General features: G+C 40.1%; 1 protein-coding gene across 1 annotated transcript in view; it reads left to right on the forward strand.

Moving 5' to 3' along the window:
- Positions 1 to 284: 284 nt before the first annotated feature.
- clstn2a (calsyntenin 2a) overlaps positions 285 to 13729 on the forward strand; it is an 89027-nt gene continuing 75582 nt past the window's right edge. Inside the window, exon 1 of the mRNA XM_053438000.1 lies at positions 285 to 288. Coding sequence (XP_053293975.1) covers positions 285 to 288 — 4 coding nt within the window. The remainder of the gene's footprint in view (positions 289 to 13729) is intronic.

Here is a 13729-nt window from a genome sequence, read left to right on the forward strand (position 1 = left end):
TTTTATAGATTTCACTATCTGAAGTTTCATTAAGTTTCAACAACTCCAACATCAACATGATCAGTCATCATAGAAGGATTAGATTACATTAGTTTTTGTTATTCTAGCATAGACAGTGACCTTAACAGTATCCTTAGAGAGAATGTTATCAGACATGTTGCATTTTTATTACAGGAGGCTATACTCACTTTCTCCACCATCATATAACAAATGCAGGATCTGTGATGTTGTTTAAACTCTTGTCAATGTAATAATTACAGTCAAGTTGGAGTAGACAGGCCAATATGGGTAAACAAATTAACTTGCAACACTACACCGAAAACGTTATTTAAAATGTCCACAAAAGCAATCATTACAGACTCACAGTTTCTATAACTGTATCTGGATGGATTATTCCGTGTGTCTCCAGCCCCACTTGTGTTGGAGTAGGAGAAAGGAGTGGGAGCGTTTGTGTGATCCAAGGGTTTCACAAGCTGTGGTAATGTTTGCTAAGTAGGACTAAGAATCAGTGGCACCATCAGCCCAACTTTAAGCTCGTTAACACGCAATTGTCAAAAAAGGGGTAGAATAGAAGAGTTGGTTAAGAGGAGGAAGAGAGGGGCAAGATAAAAAATATACCCTCTAGCTTTACTCTAGTGTCATTTCAAACCCGTGAATTTTTGAAAATATGGCAAAACAAACAGAAAGAATGTGCAGTCTTTGTGTGTCTAGTGACGTAATTTTGAATAAAATATTTCACGTTTAAGAGTAAACAAATGCCAACCCTTCCTACATTTTCTGTGGTGGAAGTTGCAGCAACACTATCAAATATGTATCAGTGGACTTTGAATTCTTCATATGAGATTTTGGTGATGCAAATTTAACTGTGTTCATAACCAATAGAAATCCCCCTGATTTCAACCGTGTTTAAAGTCAAATATGTCATTTGACATTTCCTTGTCCATCTCTTATCTTATCAAGGCAAACATGAGCTTCTTTGTGGTAAAAGTTGAAGTCTTGCTGCTGAGGAATCAGTGTTCTTTATCCGGCTGTAATGTAATTGGCTCGCTTGAACACAGCTACAGCTGCACCCAGGTCAGTGGGCTTTGTGCCAGGTCAGCATTTTTTATTTTTGTTGTCTTTCAGGAAAACATCATGTTCTCACCTCTGAGAACATATTGTGGTGGAAAAGCAAGCCTGAGGGGCGGAGTTTGAAAAAAAACAACTTTTACTTAAAGTTTTATACCAGGATGGGTATGCACTGGAGGGTGTGTTTGTGTGTGTGTGTGTGTGTGTGTGTGTATGGGAGTAAGACAAAGTAATAACTTTTACAAACAATAACACAGCTGGATCTGCGTGTGTTTGCGATTGTATAAGCTTGCAAATATTTCACTTTGTATGAGTGCGTTGGAATTGCCAATTAGAAGTACCTAATTTAACTGTAAGGAGTTTGTATCTGCCTGATTTAAGTTTTAATTTTGACCTTATATCATAATAAGGCAGACAAACACAGCAAACAGATAAGTCTTAGTTGTGTGAATGTAGTGTACATTTATATGTACATATATATATATATAAGTTGGCTCTTTAGACAATTCATCCAAAGTAAATGTGAAACATTCTCTTTTGCATATATTAGAATTTCTAATTGAAACATTTTGTTCACAAATGTGTTTGTGGGTATATCGACAAAATGGACAAACTAACAAATGCAGCAAAAAATAAATGTTGTGAAAAGCTAAAAGAGGAATGCAAAAACAAAAGAAATCATAACCCATAAGTGAAGAGAAGCCAAATCCTAACAATAGAAAATAAAGAAGAGAGTGTGGCCTGTTTGGGTGCAGTTCACCTCATATTAACATAAAAGCATCCATGAGCCGTGGAACGTCAATTTAAACACAATGCTGCTATGTCATTAAATTGACATGAATACCTCTCCACCTTACACCACTTTGACTAATGGTTAGTGAAGACAAAAATAAACAGTGTTTTCTCCCTTTCTGGGAAAAAAACAAATTGCATCAAAAGATTATATCAGCGGGACGATTGTGCTTCACTAACAAACAGTTTTATGGTACAATTCATTTTAGACCTGGTCGCCCGCCTATAGCCACATTTAAGCCCGTCTTTAAGCCAGAAAAGCCAACCTGAACATTTTCAGGTAGCAATCTTCTGAGCTTTGAAGCAACCAAAAGAATTTCTTGCCCTGAATTTAATTTGCAGCCAAGACCCAGGCATTTCTGCGTCACAATAGAAACCTTTGTGTTGAGCCTAGAGGGAAACATGATGTAACACTGCATAAATGTTTCTCACTGTTACTGCAGGCTGTTTTCATGTGCGGTTTGACATTAGTTCAGCTAAGATTATGCAGCCTCTCAATACTTATTATGTGAACCTCGTGTTTCACATAATAGAAGCCCCCTAATTAACTCTGCTTATTTCTGCTCCTTCCGCCCTTTGTCTTTGTTTTCTTTTTCTCTTTCTTTTTTTCGTCATTTCATTTCTTGAAGTTTCTTTCTGTTGGCAATTTCCACCTCTCTCCCTCGGTCCCAATGCAGCTAAACAACTTCTAAAAATGCCAGGAGAGTGAAATCACAGTGGAAGGTGTGGGGATGTGGTTTGTGCCCATGATAAGAAAAGACTGTAGATGATGTGAGCCATTGCTAATATTAATTATTGTTTTGGCACTGTAAGCTCAGGTCTTTAGGTTTTGAGTCCTTAGAATTGGAGTTGAGCACAGAAAAAACAAGAATTACTTCAATCCATCGAGCACCGATTCATGTTAAATTGAGGAAAACAAGGCCGACTTAGAGAAATGAAAAATTGATCATAAAGATTTTTTAAATCATGACAACCACAGTAAATATGTCCATTATGTCCTGTGCATGTCACAAGTCATGGTCTTTCAGGTCCAGAACCCTTCCTTTGTTTTGTAACAGGCTGAATAAAAAGGCTGCGTACAACTCACAATGTCTTGTACAATTTACTGTTGCTGTTTTTGCAAGAGTATTTGAACAGAAGGACCTGACATATTTTGACAGTGCTGTCAGATTATACTGTTTTTCACTCTCTGATATCATATTTTTTACAATATGTATCTTTCTGTGGGGAGAGGAAGCCTTGAGGCAGTGAAGTGTATTGTTATACAGCAGGTCCGCTTCCTCCAGCACGTTGCCTATCACGATGTGCTGCCTGGCCTCAGATACACGTGTAGCCTAAGGGAGAGATAACATGGCAACTGTAAAGCCACTGCAGTCATCGAAGAAAGAGGGCAGGCTTTTGTCTGCTGCAAGTTCAGCCTGTTTTTTTTTTTGTTGTCATTGCATTGCCCGTATCGGGGCTTCATCTCTCCCTCTGTGAAGACGCGCAGCAAATGGCACAGCCTTGAAAGGTATGTGTCAGATGCACAAATGAGTAAATAATGTGAAGTAAACTTGACTTTGGTTTATAGAGGCACAGAAAGCAGTGAGTTTATCTCACACTGCTTTTAGGACACGTGTTTTCAGTATGAGCTCCCACTGTGTGACATTCAATGAAACAATGTTAGGATGGTAAGCAAGGGGAAGGTTTTTTCTCCTCCTTTCCGCCCAACTGAATCCAGTATTAGAGGGCTGCCATTGGATTGAAGTCATTTATCTTTCCCATGTGTATATGGCATTATGAGTAATGGTACTTTCACGCTTTTCAGCTCCCTTGATTACTTTGGCCCCGGCTCCTCCTCCCCCATGCCTTTTTATTCCAATGACATATTCTTTCAAATGTAATACAGACAACTTTGACAAAGTCAGAGGCGACCTGCAGAGGATTGAAAGTGAACAGGAGGCTGGCAGAGGTTTGGAAACAGCAGAGCAACAATTACAAGTTTTAGATGCTATGAGCGTGGCATTGCTGATGGCTGCATTTTCTCGAATTCTTTACCCTCAATGTCCGTCAATGTACCTATTTCATACCGCTCACGTGGTATTCCTTTGTGGTTTTCTTACAATGCTGTCTCATTCTCCATTCATCATGTTGTTGCTGAAAATGTATGGTACACCCTCACACAGTCTTAATGTTGCCGGTCTACTCATATTTGTCTTTTTGTCTTTTTAATAGTTGCTTCTTCACCGGTTGGCATTGGTGAAGACTACAATGCAAAAAGCGTTTTCCAGCCGACAGTTTTAAAATTGAGAACATCTGTCGCAGCTCAATGTGACAAGTCATTCCTTTTAAAGGAATCTGCCTTGCCCCATTGTTATCACTAAGCAGCTGAAGCGGTGCTGTAGCAATGGCAGCCTGTGGTTAGTTGGCTGGCTGGCTGCTGGTCAGTGCCCAGTTGTTGGTGCTGTTCCAGAGATGAATACTCATGGGCAAAGCCTGATTAGTTTTAGTGACTGCACATAGATCTTAGCTGGCTCACCCTCGGCTCTGCTTCCTTACCTCTTCTTTGTATATAAGACTGTCACACACACGCACACACACAAATTAAATTAAATTAAAATGGATAAATATTAAGTGTCTTAGGTTAGTTAGCTCTTCAGTGGGTGACATTGAGGTCTACGAGGTGCATGGATAAAATAAATCTTCCGGAGCTTTTTGCCACATTTCACTTGTCTTCGTCATCACATTTGAAGAATGTCAAGGTGTGTAAGTGAGCAGTGACATGCAATCTTTTCGTCTCGGTTGTTGTTTCCAAGGTCAAAATGAACTTGCATGTACCATCATAAGGTATTATTTTGAATGTTTCACACCTAAGCTGTTGGGTGACGTTAATTCCAAGGCTGCTGGGTCTGAAGAGGATCTATGTCATCGCTCTTCTTGTGGTAGTTAGACTGGATATTTTGAACTACAAACCAAGCTAATTATCCTTGATCATTGAAAACGGGGCTTAAGGAGTTGTGTGTCAGTTGTTGTTCTATCAGCCAGAAACACTTGTATATGACTCACAGTCGATGTGCTAAAGAGCAATACTGCTGAGCTGTGCAAGAGCCAGCCTCTCCAGATAACTGGACAAGGTTCTACAGGAAAAGTTTTTTTAGTTACTTTACTTTTTTCTTCTGCATCGTCCTCTTTATCTAATTCAATGTCTTCTTCACTGTCTTTATTTTCTTCATCATCTTCTTCTCCTTCTGCTTCTCTTTCTCAGATGCACTCTCAGCTCAATTTAATATAAATGGTTACTCTGCTGTAGTTTCCTTTTATCCTTTTAGTATTTTACGATGCCTCATCATGTACACATTTTCATATAAAAGCCTGGTATTACATATAGGTCTGTGTACAACAACATGAATCCTTAAACGTGCTGTAGATTTGCTGCAATCACCTTGGGGACTAATTGAGCCTTCAGTACACAAGATTATTCAGACGTCAATGACCAATCATGCTAAGAAAGGGGACAGACATTACATCTGGTATAGAGACATTTCACTCAATACATTACATGTAATTAAGCTGACACTTTTATCCAAAGCAACTTACAATGCATGCATTCAACATCTCTCAGGGGCTAACTGTGGGCTCAAGCATCTCGCCATAGGACATTTCGGCATGAGCTGGGATTCAAGCCGCCGACCTTCTGGTTGGAGGCTGCCACTCTACCCCCTCAGCCATAGCCGCCTACATGTAGTACAGCACTGCACTCCAGGAAAGAAGGATGGGTTTATCTCTCTGTGAAGATTTTCTCCCGTTTCCTGTATGTGTGTGTGAGTGTGTATGTGTGATTGTCAGGGTAGCAACAATATGAGAATTTCATGGTATGATAACTGCCTCAGAAAATGTCATTGTTTTATGGCATCACAATAATTCATGGTTCATTATTTGGCTTGTTTGGCCGTGGGATCTAACTAACAGTGTGACACTTGGTTGAGATGGATCAGGAAGTGTCTTTGCAGAAATACTTTATATAACGGGATCAGAGTAGCAAATAAATGATGAAACAAAATGGCAACATTGTAACTGAAACATTATAAAACTAAAGCATGTTCATGTTTGCACCATTTTGGGAGGAAGTAGTCACACTAATCCAACACTGTAAAACAACTCTGATACTGTGACAATTGATTTAAAAGGAGCAAAGAGCCCAAATGCAGTTACCCAGGCAGAACTTCAGACATTTGCTAAACAAAAATAGGAACAGACAGGTAAGACTCAAACCTGGTAGAGCAGTCCCCACAGGAAAAGAAAGAGGAGGGGAGCAGGCGAAAATCCAAAATCCAAAAAGAAACAGTCAAATTGTCCAAACACGGGCAAGTCATGGAGAATAAAACATGGAGAACGAAGACAAGACGTACACAGTAAAAAAAACATTAAGTTCTGGCAAGTTCTAAAAAGGGGGAAACACAAGGTTAGAGAGACACTGGGAACTAATTAACTAATGAAACACAGCGAGCTAAACACAAAGACGGTAGTTAAACCACTACAGACACGCAAGGATAGTATTTAAAGCACAAAATAGGACAATCTAAGCAGAGGCCTGACAGGATGTGCTCAAAGATGGGCAGACTGTGATACTTACTAATAAAAGTCCTGCATAAAGACAAATGATGAGTAAAGCTAAATGGGCTCATTCTGTAGGTTTGATTTAAAATGGGGGAATAAGTGCCCTCAACCATTATGACGATATTTGTCAATCTAGTTTAGGTGTGCCACAGTGCAGCCAGACTCGCACACAGACACATGTTTTTATTTCAGACCCCTGGGCTGGGTAACTGTGTGTGCGTGTGTTTTCTGTATCTGTTTGTAAGTCAGAGGTTACAGAGCGGCCAGACAGTGCCAGGAGCCAAGATTTGTAAAATAATTTTAGTGCACCTGCTGTACTTGGTTTCCTAGCCTTAAACTGTGGAGGAAGACCCCGGGATACTTGACAATGTAATATAACTGGATCACTTGCCGTTTCAGGCCATAGGGGCAGTGGCGTTTCCCCTGTTCATTTTTGTAATGGGAATGTAGTTTTAACTACTTTTGAATTAATTCCAAAAACATGAGGGACAATCCCATCCTCCTTGGGTGACCTGCTGCCCCGGGTTTGCGTTATTTTATCTACTGCTGTACCTCTTGGTCCATAACCTATCCCTGATGTTTCTCTCTCACTCACACACACAGACACACACACACACACACACACACACACACACACACACACACACACACACACACACACACACACACACACACACACACACACACCTTATCCCCCTAAAACCCACACCTAGTCAACTTTTATACAGTGTGGACAATGTGTTCCATCGTCCACGTTGCGCTTATGATGCCTTCACAATGGTGGCTGTTTGTCCAGTTTATCTTCACCTGTCAGACATCCTCCCTGTCAGGCTCAAAGGCTTCTGGGGATTCTATCAGTCAGCAGCAAAAGACACAAAACACACAATCCCTGACACACAAAAACAGAAACATACACAGTGAGCAAGAGCAGGTTGCCCAAGGCCGTTGCTGGAACGACTGGCTAACCACCAGGAGTTACATGGACTGCATAAAGTCTATCAGTCAATAGTCAATCACCCCTGGTCCTCTCTACCATGGTGGTTTGGATATAGCCCCAGGCTGTGTATGAGTGTGTGTTAGTGTGTGTGTGCGTGTGTGTGTGTATGTACGTGGGTGTGTGTGTGTGTGTGGATGGTTGTGATTCTGGAAGAATAAAATGAATAGGTATTTAAAAGAAAGACAGACACAAGGATATGTAGTGGCACTGACCAATTAATTGAGAATGTGATATTTCTGGATTATCAGAGAGGATTTTAATCTGTGATACTTGAAATTGATCTGCAAAGACTAAGTACTTTCCTGTTCCATTTTAGTGATCCAGATTTAATTGTCTTGAATGTCAAGTCAACCCAGACTGTGACTGTTTAGTAATTTTTTTTATTTTGCCCCAAATAGTCAATACACATTGAAATGTACCCATTGAAAATGCTCTACCACCTCAGAATAAGCAGAAATGTTTCACTCAGTTTCATCCATTTTAAACCCTTATGGATGCATCTTTGCCCATTTGTCACTGCCAAGGCAAATTTTTCATCCGCCCACATCTTTGCAATCCGTTTCTCTCTGCAATCACACAGCCTCAAAAAGGCTTTTCATTTTTTGGTCAGAACACACCTTTAGGCTATCACGAAATGAGGAGCATGTGTCGGAAGAATTTGATCGTAAACAAAGCAAAATGAGTCAAACTCCAGACAAAATAATATAGAGGAACTTAAATTGAGTTAGTGTTTTTTGTAGATCAGACTTTTCCGGCTGATCTGTTCTCTTTACAGTGCTGATGTTTTGTTTTAGCCTTTTATTCTGAGCATTGCTTAAACTTTGTGTTTATTCACTGTAGGGATTATGCAAGTGAAAAGGGAAAGCCATGCTCATGATGATTCCAATTATGGATATGAATTCCAGACACAAGCATTATGCTAAATGACATAACGTGTTTTGTTAATCAATCTTACTAGTGAAGTAGAGTCTAAAGGTATTGTTATCGTGCCTAGTTTTATTCAAGGTAATGGAACGTTTCATTTTGGTTGCGTTTTAATTTGCATCATAGCCACTTTATCCGGGGCTTTGCTGCGTGAGGTGAATAAAACACGATTAGTGCCTGAATCGCTCGCTTCAGGTAGATTTTCATCTGCAATGGGGGTGAAGACAACAATTCCCATGATCTGCCTCATAAGTCAAAACTTGGGGTTTTGTTGTTGCTTCGATTAAGAGACGTTGTTGCAAAGTGTACTTTTAAGACCCTAATTCAATAAATGTTGAATACACATGCTCTCTCTAACTTTGCTCTTTCCTGCTTTCATGACTGTCACCTAACACTAAAATGTAACTATGGGTGGCAATAAGCTGTTGTTGTTGGAATTTGACATTTTACACATCAGTTTATTTTGAGCCTTGGTGTTCATGTAAGACACACACTGGTTATGACCACTGGCCTTCTAAGAAAAACTACTAAAACGGTTCTTAAAAGCTCCAAATCCTCATTCCCAGTGGTCAGCGCTTAGTAATTCTGTCTGTGTTGTTGGATGACTGTATAGTGGTGTGTTTGCATACACATTTGTGTGTACTAAATGACTCCGCTGTGGAATGTAACTGTTTTTTATGCTTTTATGCTTTTTATTATACTTTCTAGAGGGGCTTATAGGCCCCTTCAGCCATGACTTAAGCTTTTCCCCCACTTTAAAAGGGCCTCTGCAAGCAACTCTAACCTCCCCTGGGTGATTTCTCTCACTTTATCCACAGTGCCATGCATGGATTTGCAACAGCTTTCCAGCCATATGCTATACCTTTTTATATTTAAAGTTCTTAAGGCCTGCGTTTTCCATTTGAAAATATTCCTTTACACTTTTATAGCCAACAAACAGCCTGGAATAAATGCTTCTTGGAATGGAGTTTAGCAGCCACGCTTATGATTGAAACTGCTAAAGAGCACCAATTTCTGAGCGCTGGTTTCTAAAGCTCAGCTGAAGAGCATGTTGATCTGTTTTTAAGGTGATTTGTGTGTGGTACTTTTCATATAGCACAAATACTACACACACAACATGTGTCAGCATGTTCAATTGTATATTTGTCAAAGTCATGTTTGAGTACAGTCAGCAGCTCAGAAGTATTTCCACAGCAGTTATTTTTTAGCACATCAGTGTTTTCCATTAATTATTAAAACCTCATTTGTTCCACCACAATTTCATACTGAATCTAAATACCTTTTCACTTTTCATAATAACACAACTTGCTATTTGCAGCACCATTTGCGAGAGTGACCTTTGTGGGTGAGCACGCGCACCCCTGTTACGCCATAGATTTAATTAATTCTGTGTTAAACGCTGCATCATTTACATACAAAATTCTATCTGTATTCTCTTTCCACAAAGAGAGAAAGAGGCAACTCAGGATGTATTTTATGACATCTTCACAAGGGAACAGCCTCGTCAATTTTAGCCCTTCTGATGCAGTCACTGTGCTCGGCTGTGAGCTCTGCTGTGGATACCACAGTGGAAGTAATTTCCTGCTCCCTTGAACAGATATAACAGACTTCCTTCTCTTTTCAATCCATTATTCCTCTTGTGGGCTTATACTTGTTCGACATTGTTCAGAGAACACTGAACTGGAGGTGTCGATGTTCAGTTTGTAGTGAAAGTTACAAACTGGTCGTCTCAGTCAGAAGACGGATAGATTTCATTTGAACTTGTCTGTATCAAAGTGCCATTAGCTTAACAGGTGCCTAGTGGCTTGTGAAACAACAGCTGACCAAGCTAACTAAAATATCTCTTTTCTTCTTTTTCTTTATTCTGAGTTGTCATCAGCTTTAGACTTTACCTTAATCACATCTAGTTCATTGTCTGAGAAGAGGACGGAGAAGGTGGCGTAACCATAAATGACAGCAAAACATTGCAAAAAATTCTAAGAATAGCAATGTTTATGTATTCATTTGGCTAAGGTGCTGTAAATTCCTGTGAAAACCCTTCATTACATAAGAGTAGAACACTGGACGTCTCTCCAGATACGTCTCTGTGGGCAGCCTAAGGGCTAATGTTGACATAAAGATCATAATAAAGAGAGATGACCTGACAGCTTGTATCTAGATACTGTGGCTTCACTCCCTGACATCATCAGTTTAGGATGGCTGCATCCATTGGATATTTTGGCTTAATTTGAATACACTTTGCATTGTCCATTTCTATCTATCTTTCTATCCATCTCTCTATCCCTTGTTCAGGTAAAAAATAACTCCAACATTAGTGCACATGTGCTCCTCGGGGGGAAAAAGTAGGCTTCAAGCTGCAAAATGAATGTTTTATATTTCTCCCTCTGTCTTCACTTGGAGCCCAGGAAGATGTCCCACCTGTGACTGTCAGACTGACAGTTAACACCTGTTACCTGATACCACTGACAGCGACAGACACCAAGTTTAAGAGAGACACAGTTAAGTAGGTTTAGATGACAGATTTACCATGACAGACAGAAGTGACAGACAGAGGATCATTTGAAAAGTGAGAGAGAGTCAGACTCGGCTGATACAACTGAGACACGAGTCAGCAACAAAGGGGATTAGAGAATCAGCAGCACGACAGATGTCCGCCCGTGTACAACTATCATGAGCGGAGCAGATCCAGAGATGTGTCTCTCACCTTGTCTGGTCTCGTCACTGTCAAACAAGGGAGACTTATATAAATATACATAAATTCAGTATTCGTATACTGTAATACAGCCCAACAGAAACGTATGAAAGACTAATATCGGCTGCTCATATGCCAACTGATAAAGGACAGGGCTCAATACTGTAGACGGGCACATTTTGGCTCCACCATTAACATATGACTTGTTCCCCAACAACTTTTTACAAGCTGCATAGCCGTTGAGAACCTATTCACCACTGGCCGTGTCGGTCTTTATATGATCCAATTTGTTGTAATGGCTAGTTTGCTATTGGTAGTGACAGTGATTTGAGCAGAAGTCAAGTGTTCAAAGGAGGTGTGACAAGCTTTCACAATAAAAAAACCTTTATAATTTAATTTGAATTAGCATTAGGATTGTAGTTTGACATCTCCAGAAAAAAATCATAAACAATCATTTAAAACAATTTTTCTAATGTTTATGAGATTGTTGTATTTGATGTCGCAGCTGAAATAAGTGCAATTGGTCGACTTTTTTATTTTATTTCGGTTGATTGTTGCACGAAGCCCAAATCTGTGGAGTGGAAAAGTTTCTAATTCCAGTCAGTCACACTGCCATCCATTTCCACTCACCACAGCTCTTCTCGCCGCCTGCTGCTTTCTGTTAATGGAGATATCACCTCCTCCCTCCTCCCCCCCCCCTAACCATCCTCTTCTCTTTGTTGTACTTTTTCCCTCCTCTCCACATTCACTTCCCTCCTTTCGAATCCTTCTGTTGTGCCTCTTCACTGGCCCACTCAGTGAAACTAATCGACAGTAAGCCATCACTCAGAGCACTCTGCATTTCATTGTAGGTTATCCAAGACGTTCTCCCTCCCTCACTCCCCCGCTCCCTCCCTCATTGCACTGTAAATCAACAAATGAATCATAACAAGTAGAAGAGGCAGACAACGAAGAAAAACACAAGGTTTTTATTATTGAGTGCAATTCTGGAAGGCAGGCAGAATGACTTTCTCTCAGCGCGATTCGGTATTTCCTTATAGTGAATGCCAGGAGCTCTATTAGCAAACAATTTACTTTTTGTGACTCCGCAGGTATCACTTTAGCTTTTGCATCGAAAACTGCCACAGTTGAGAGAAAAACATAATCAGGGGCTGAAATGATGATTATTGTTTCTGTGAATCTGCAATACAACGCAAAAATGTATTTCTGATCCGGTCATCTGCCTTAAATGGCATCAAAACGCTCATATCTCTGCAATATGAATGCTTTGATAAGCTGAAGGTTTGTGTGTGGGATGTTTGACTGATTATACTCTTTAATCTGATAAGTTTTTTTTTATCTCTGACAGTTATTTTACGCTTTGTGTCTTGGGCCTTCAATCTGTGATGCACTGTAGACTTTTTGTTTCTTGAGTTTAAATCCAGTTTATCATATACTGAAGGTAGGGTTGTTAATTTGTTGAAATACTCTTCATGACGTCGTAACAATCCATAGATGTCGTCTTGAAGAAAAAAAAAAAGCATAAAAAGCTGGTATCTATGGCATCACAGGTTTGTAATAAACACAACAATTTCATTCAAACTTAATGAAATTATACACGTAATGAAATTATATACTGGTGCACTTGTCCGTCAATAACTCACCTGTGCATGACTGAAGTGTAAAAGTTGTCAGGCAGTTTGCGGAATGTATCAGCTGCAGTTTAGCTTGCTTTTGCTAGCTTTTCAATTATTACCAGCTAGCTGTAACAGACAGAGAAGCGGGGAATGGTGCTCAGTTTGGGACATGCACAACTTTTAAGATTTGTTTTCACTCTCTGTAACAACTCGCCCCCCCTCCATAGTCACAACAGGATTCTCCCGCTCATCAGATTCACACAAATTAGATACCTGCAGAGTTTTATCTCACGCTCACGAGGTAATAAAATACCATCACAGATCATTAACTTCCTACCGAACCGTACCTTCCTCTCAGGCGTCTTTCCTTCTCTTTGATTAGATGCATTTCTTCTTTCAGAAGCAGATGAAGTTTTTTCTTCATCTCTACATGTGATTATTTGTTCAGTAGTTTTTGTCCATAACCATCTATTCTACAAACAGACTCAAGTAACCCAAATAACCCATTTCTCATACGCCTATAGACTCTGCCCTGCCACTTGCAAAATGTTTGATGCCAATTAAACGTAGTGGCTTTGTTTCCCTCCTCGGTTTGTTTTGATGCAGTCAGCACCAGGCAGGGAATATGAGGGAGTTGTGTGTCGCAGAGCAATTATGGCCTGTCTGTATTTCACATACTGTTGTTCCAAACAGAAAGGCAACCTCAGAATTGTTTTGATGGGATTGTGGTGAAGACAAATTAAATCAAAATCTCTGTAAACTAATTGTCTTCACATCAGGGGGAAATTGTATGGCTCGTGGTTGGGGGAGATCAGAGTTTATGGCCCCTTTAATGAGTTGTTAAGTAGAAAAAAGACACGACTACAGCGGCAATAAAAAAACAACCGCACTGGCTGCAAATCTCACTGTACAGGCTGGGAGGGTCCGGGGAGAGAGTGAGTGGGAAGAATTTATGTTCTGGAAATGACCCAGTGGTCAGCGCCAACCTAGTTTTGCTTGAAGTGCAGGACTTGTGCAGCAGTCAATATGCCTAATTGCTCTGGT

Source organism: Pleuronectes platessa, chromosome 13 (genome assembly GCF_947347685.1).
Source record: "Pleuronectes platessa chromosome 13, fPlePla1.1, whole genome shotgun sequence".
NCBI classification, from domain to species: domain Eukaryota; kingdom Metazoa; phylum Chordata; class Actinopteri; order Pleuronectiformes; family Pleuronectidae; genus Pleuronectes; species Pleuronectes platessa.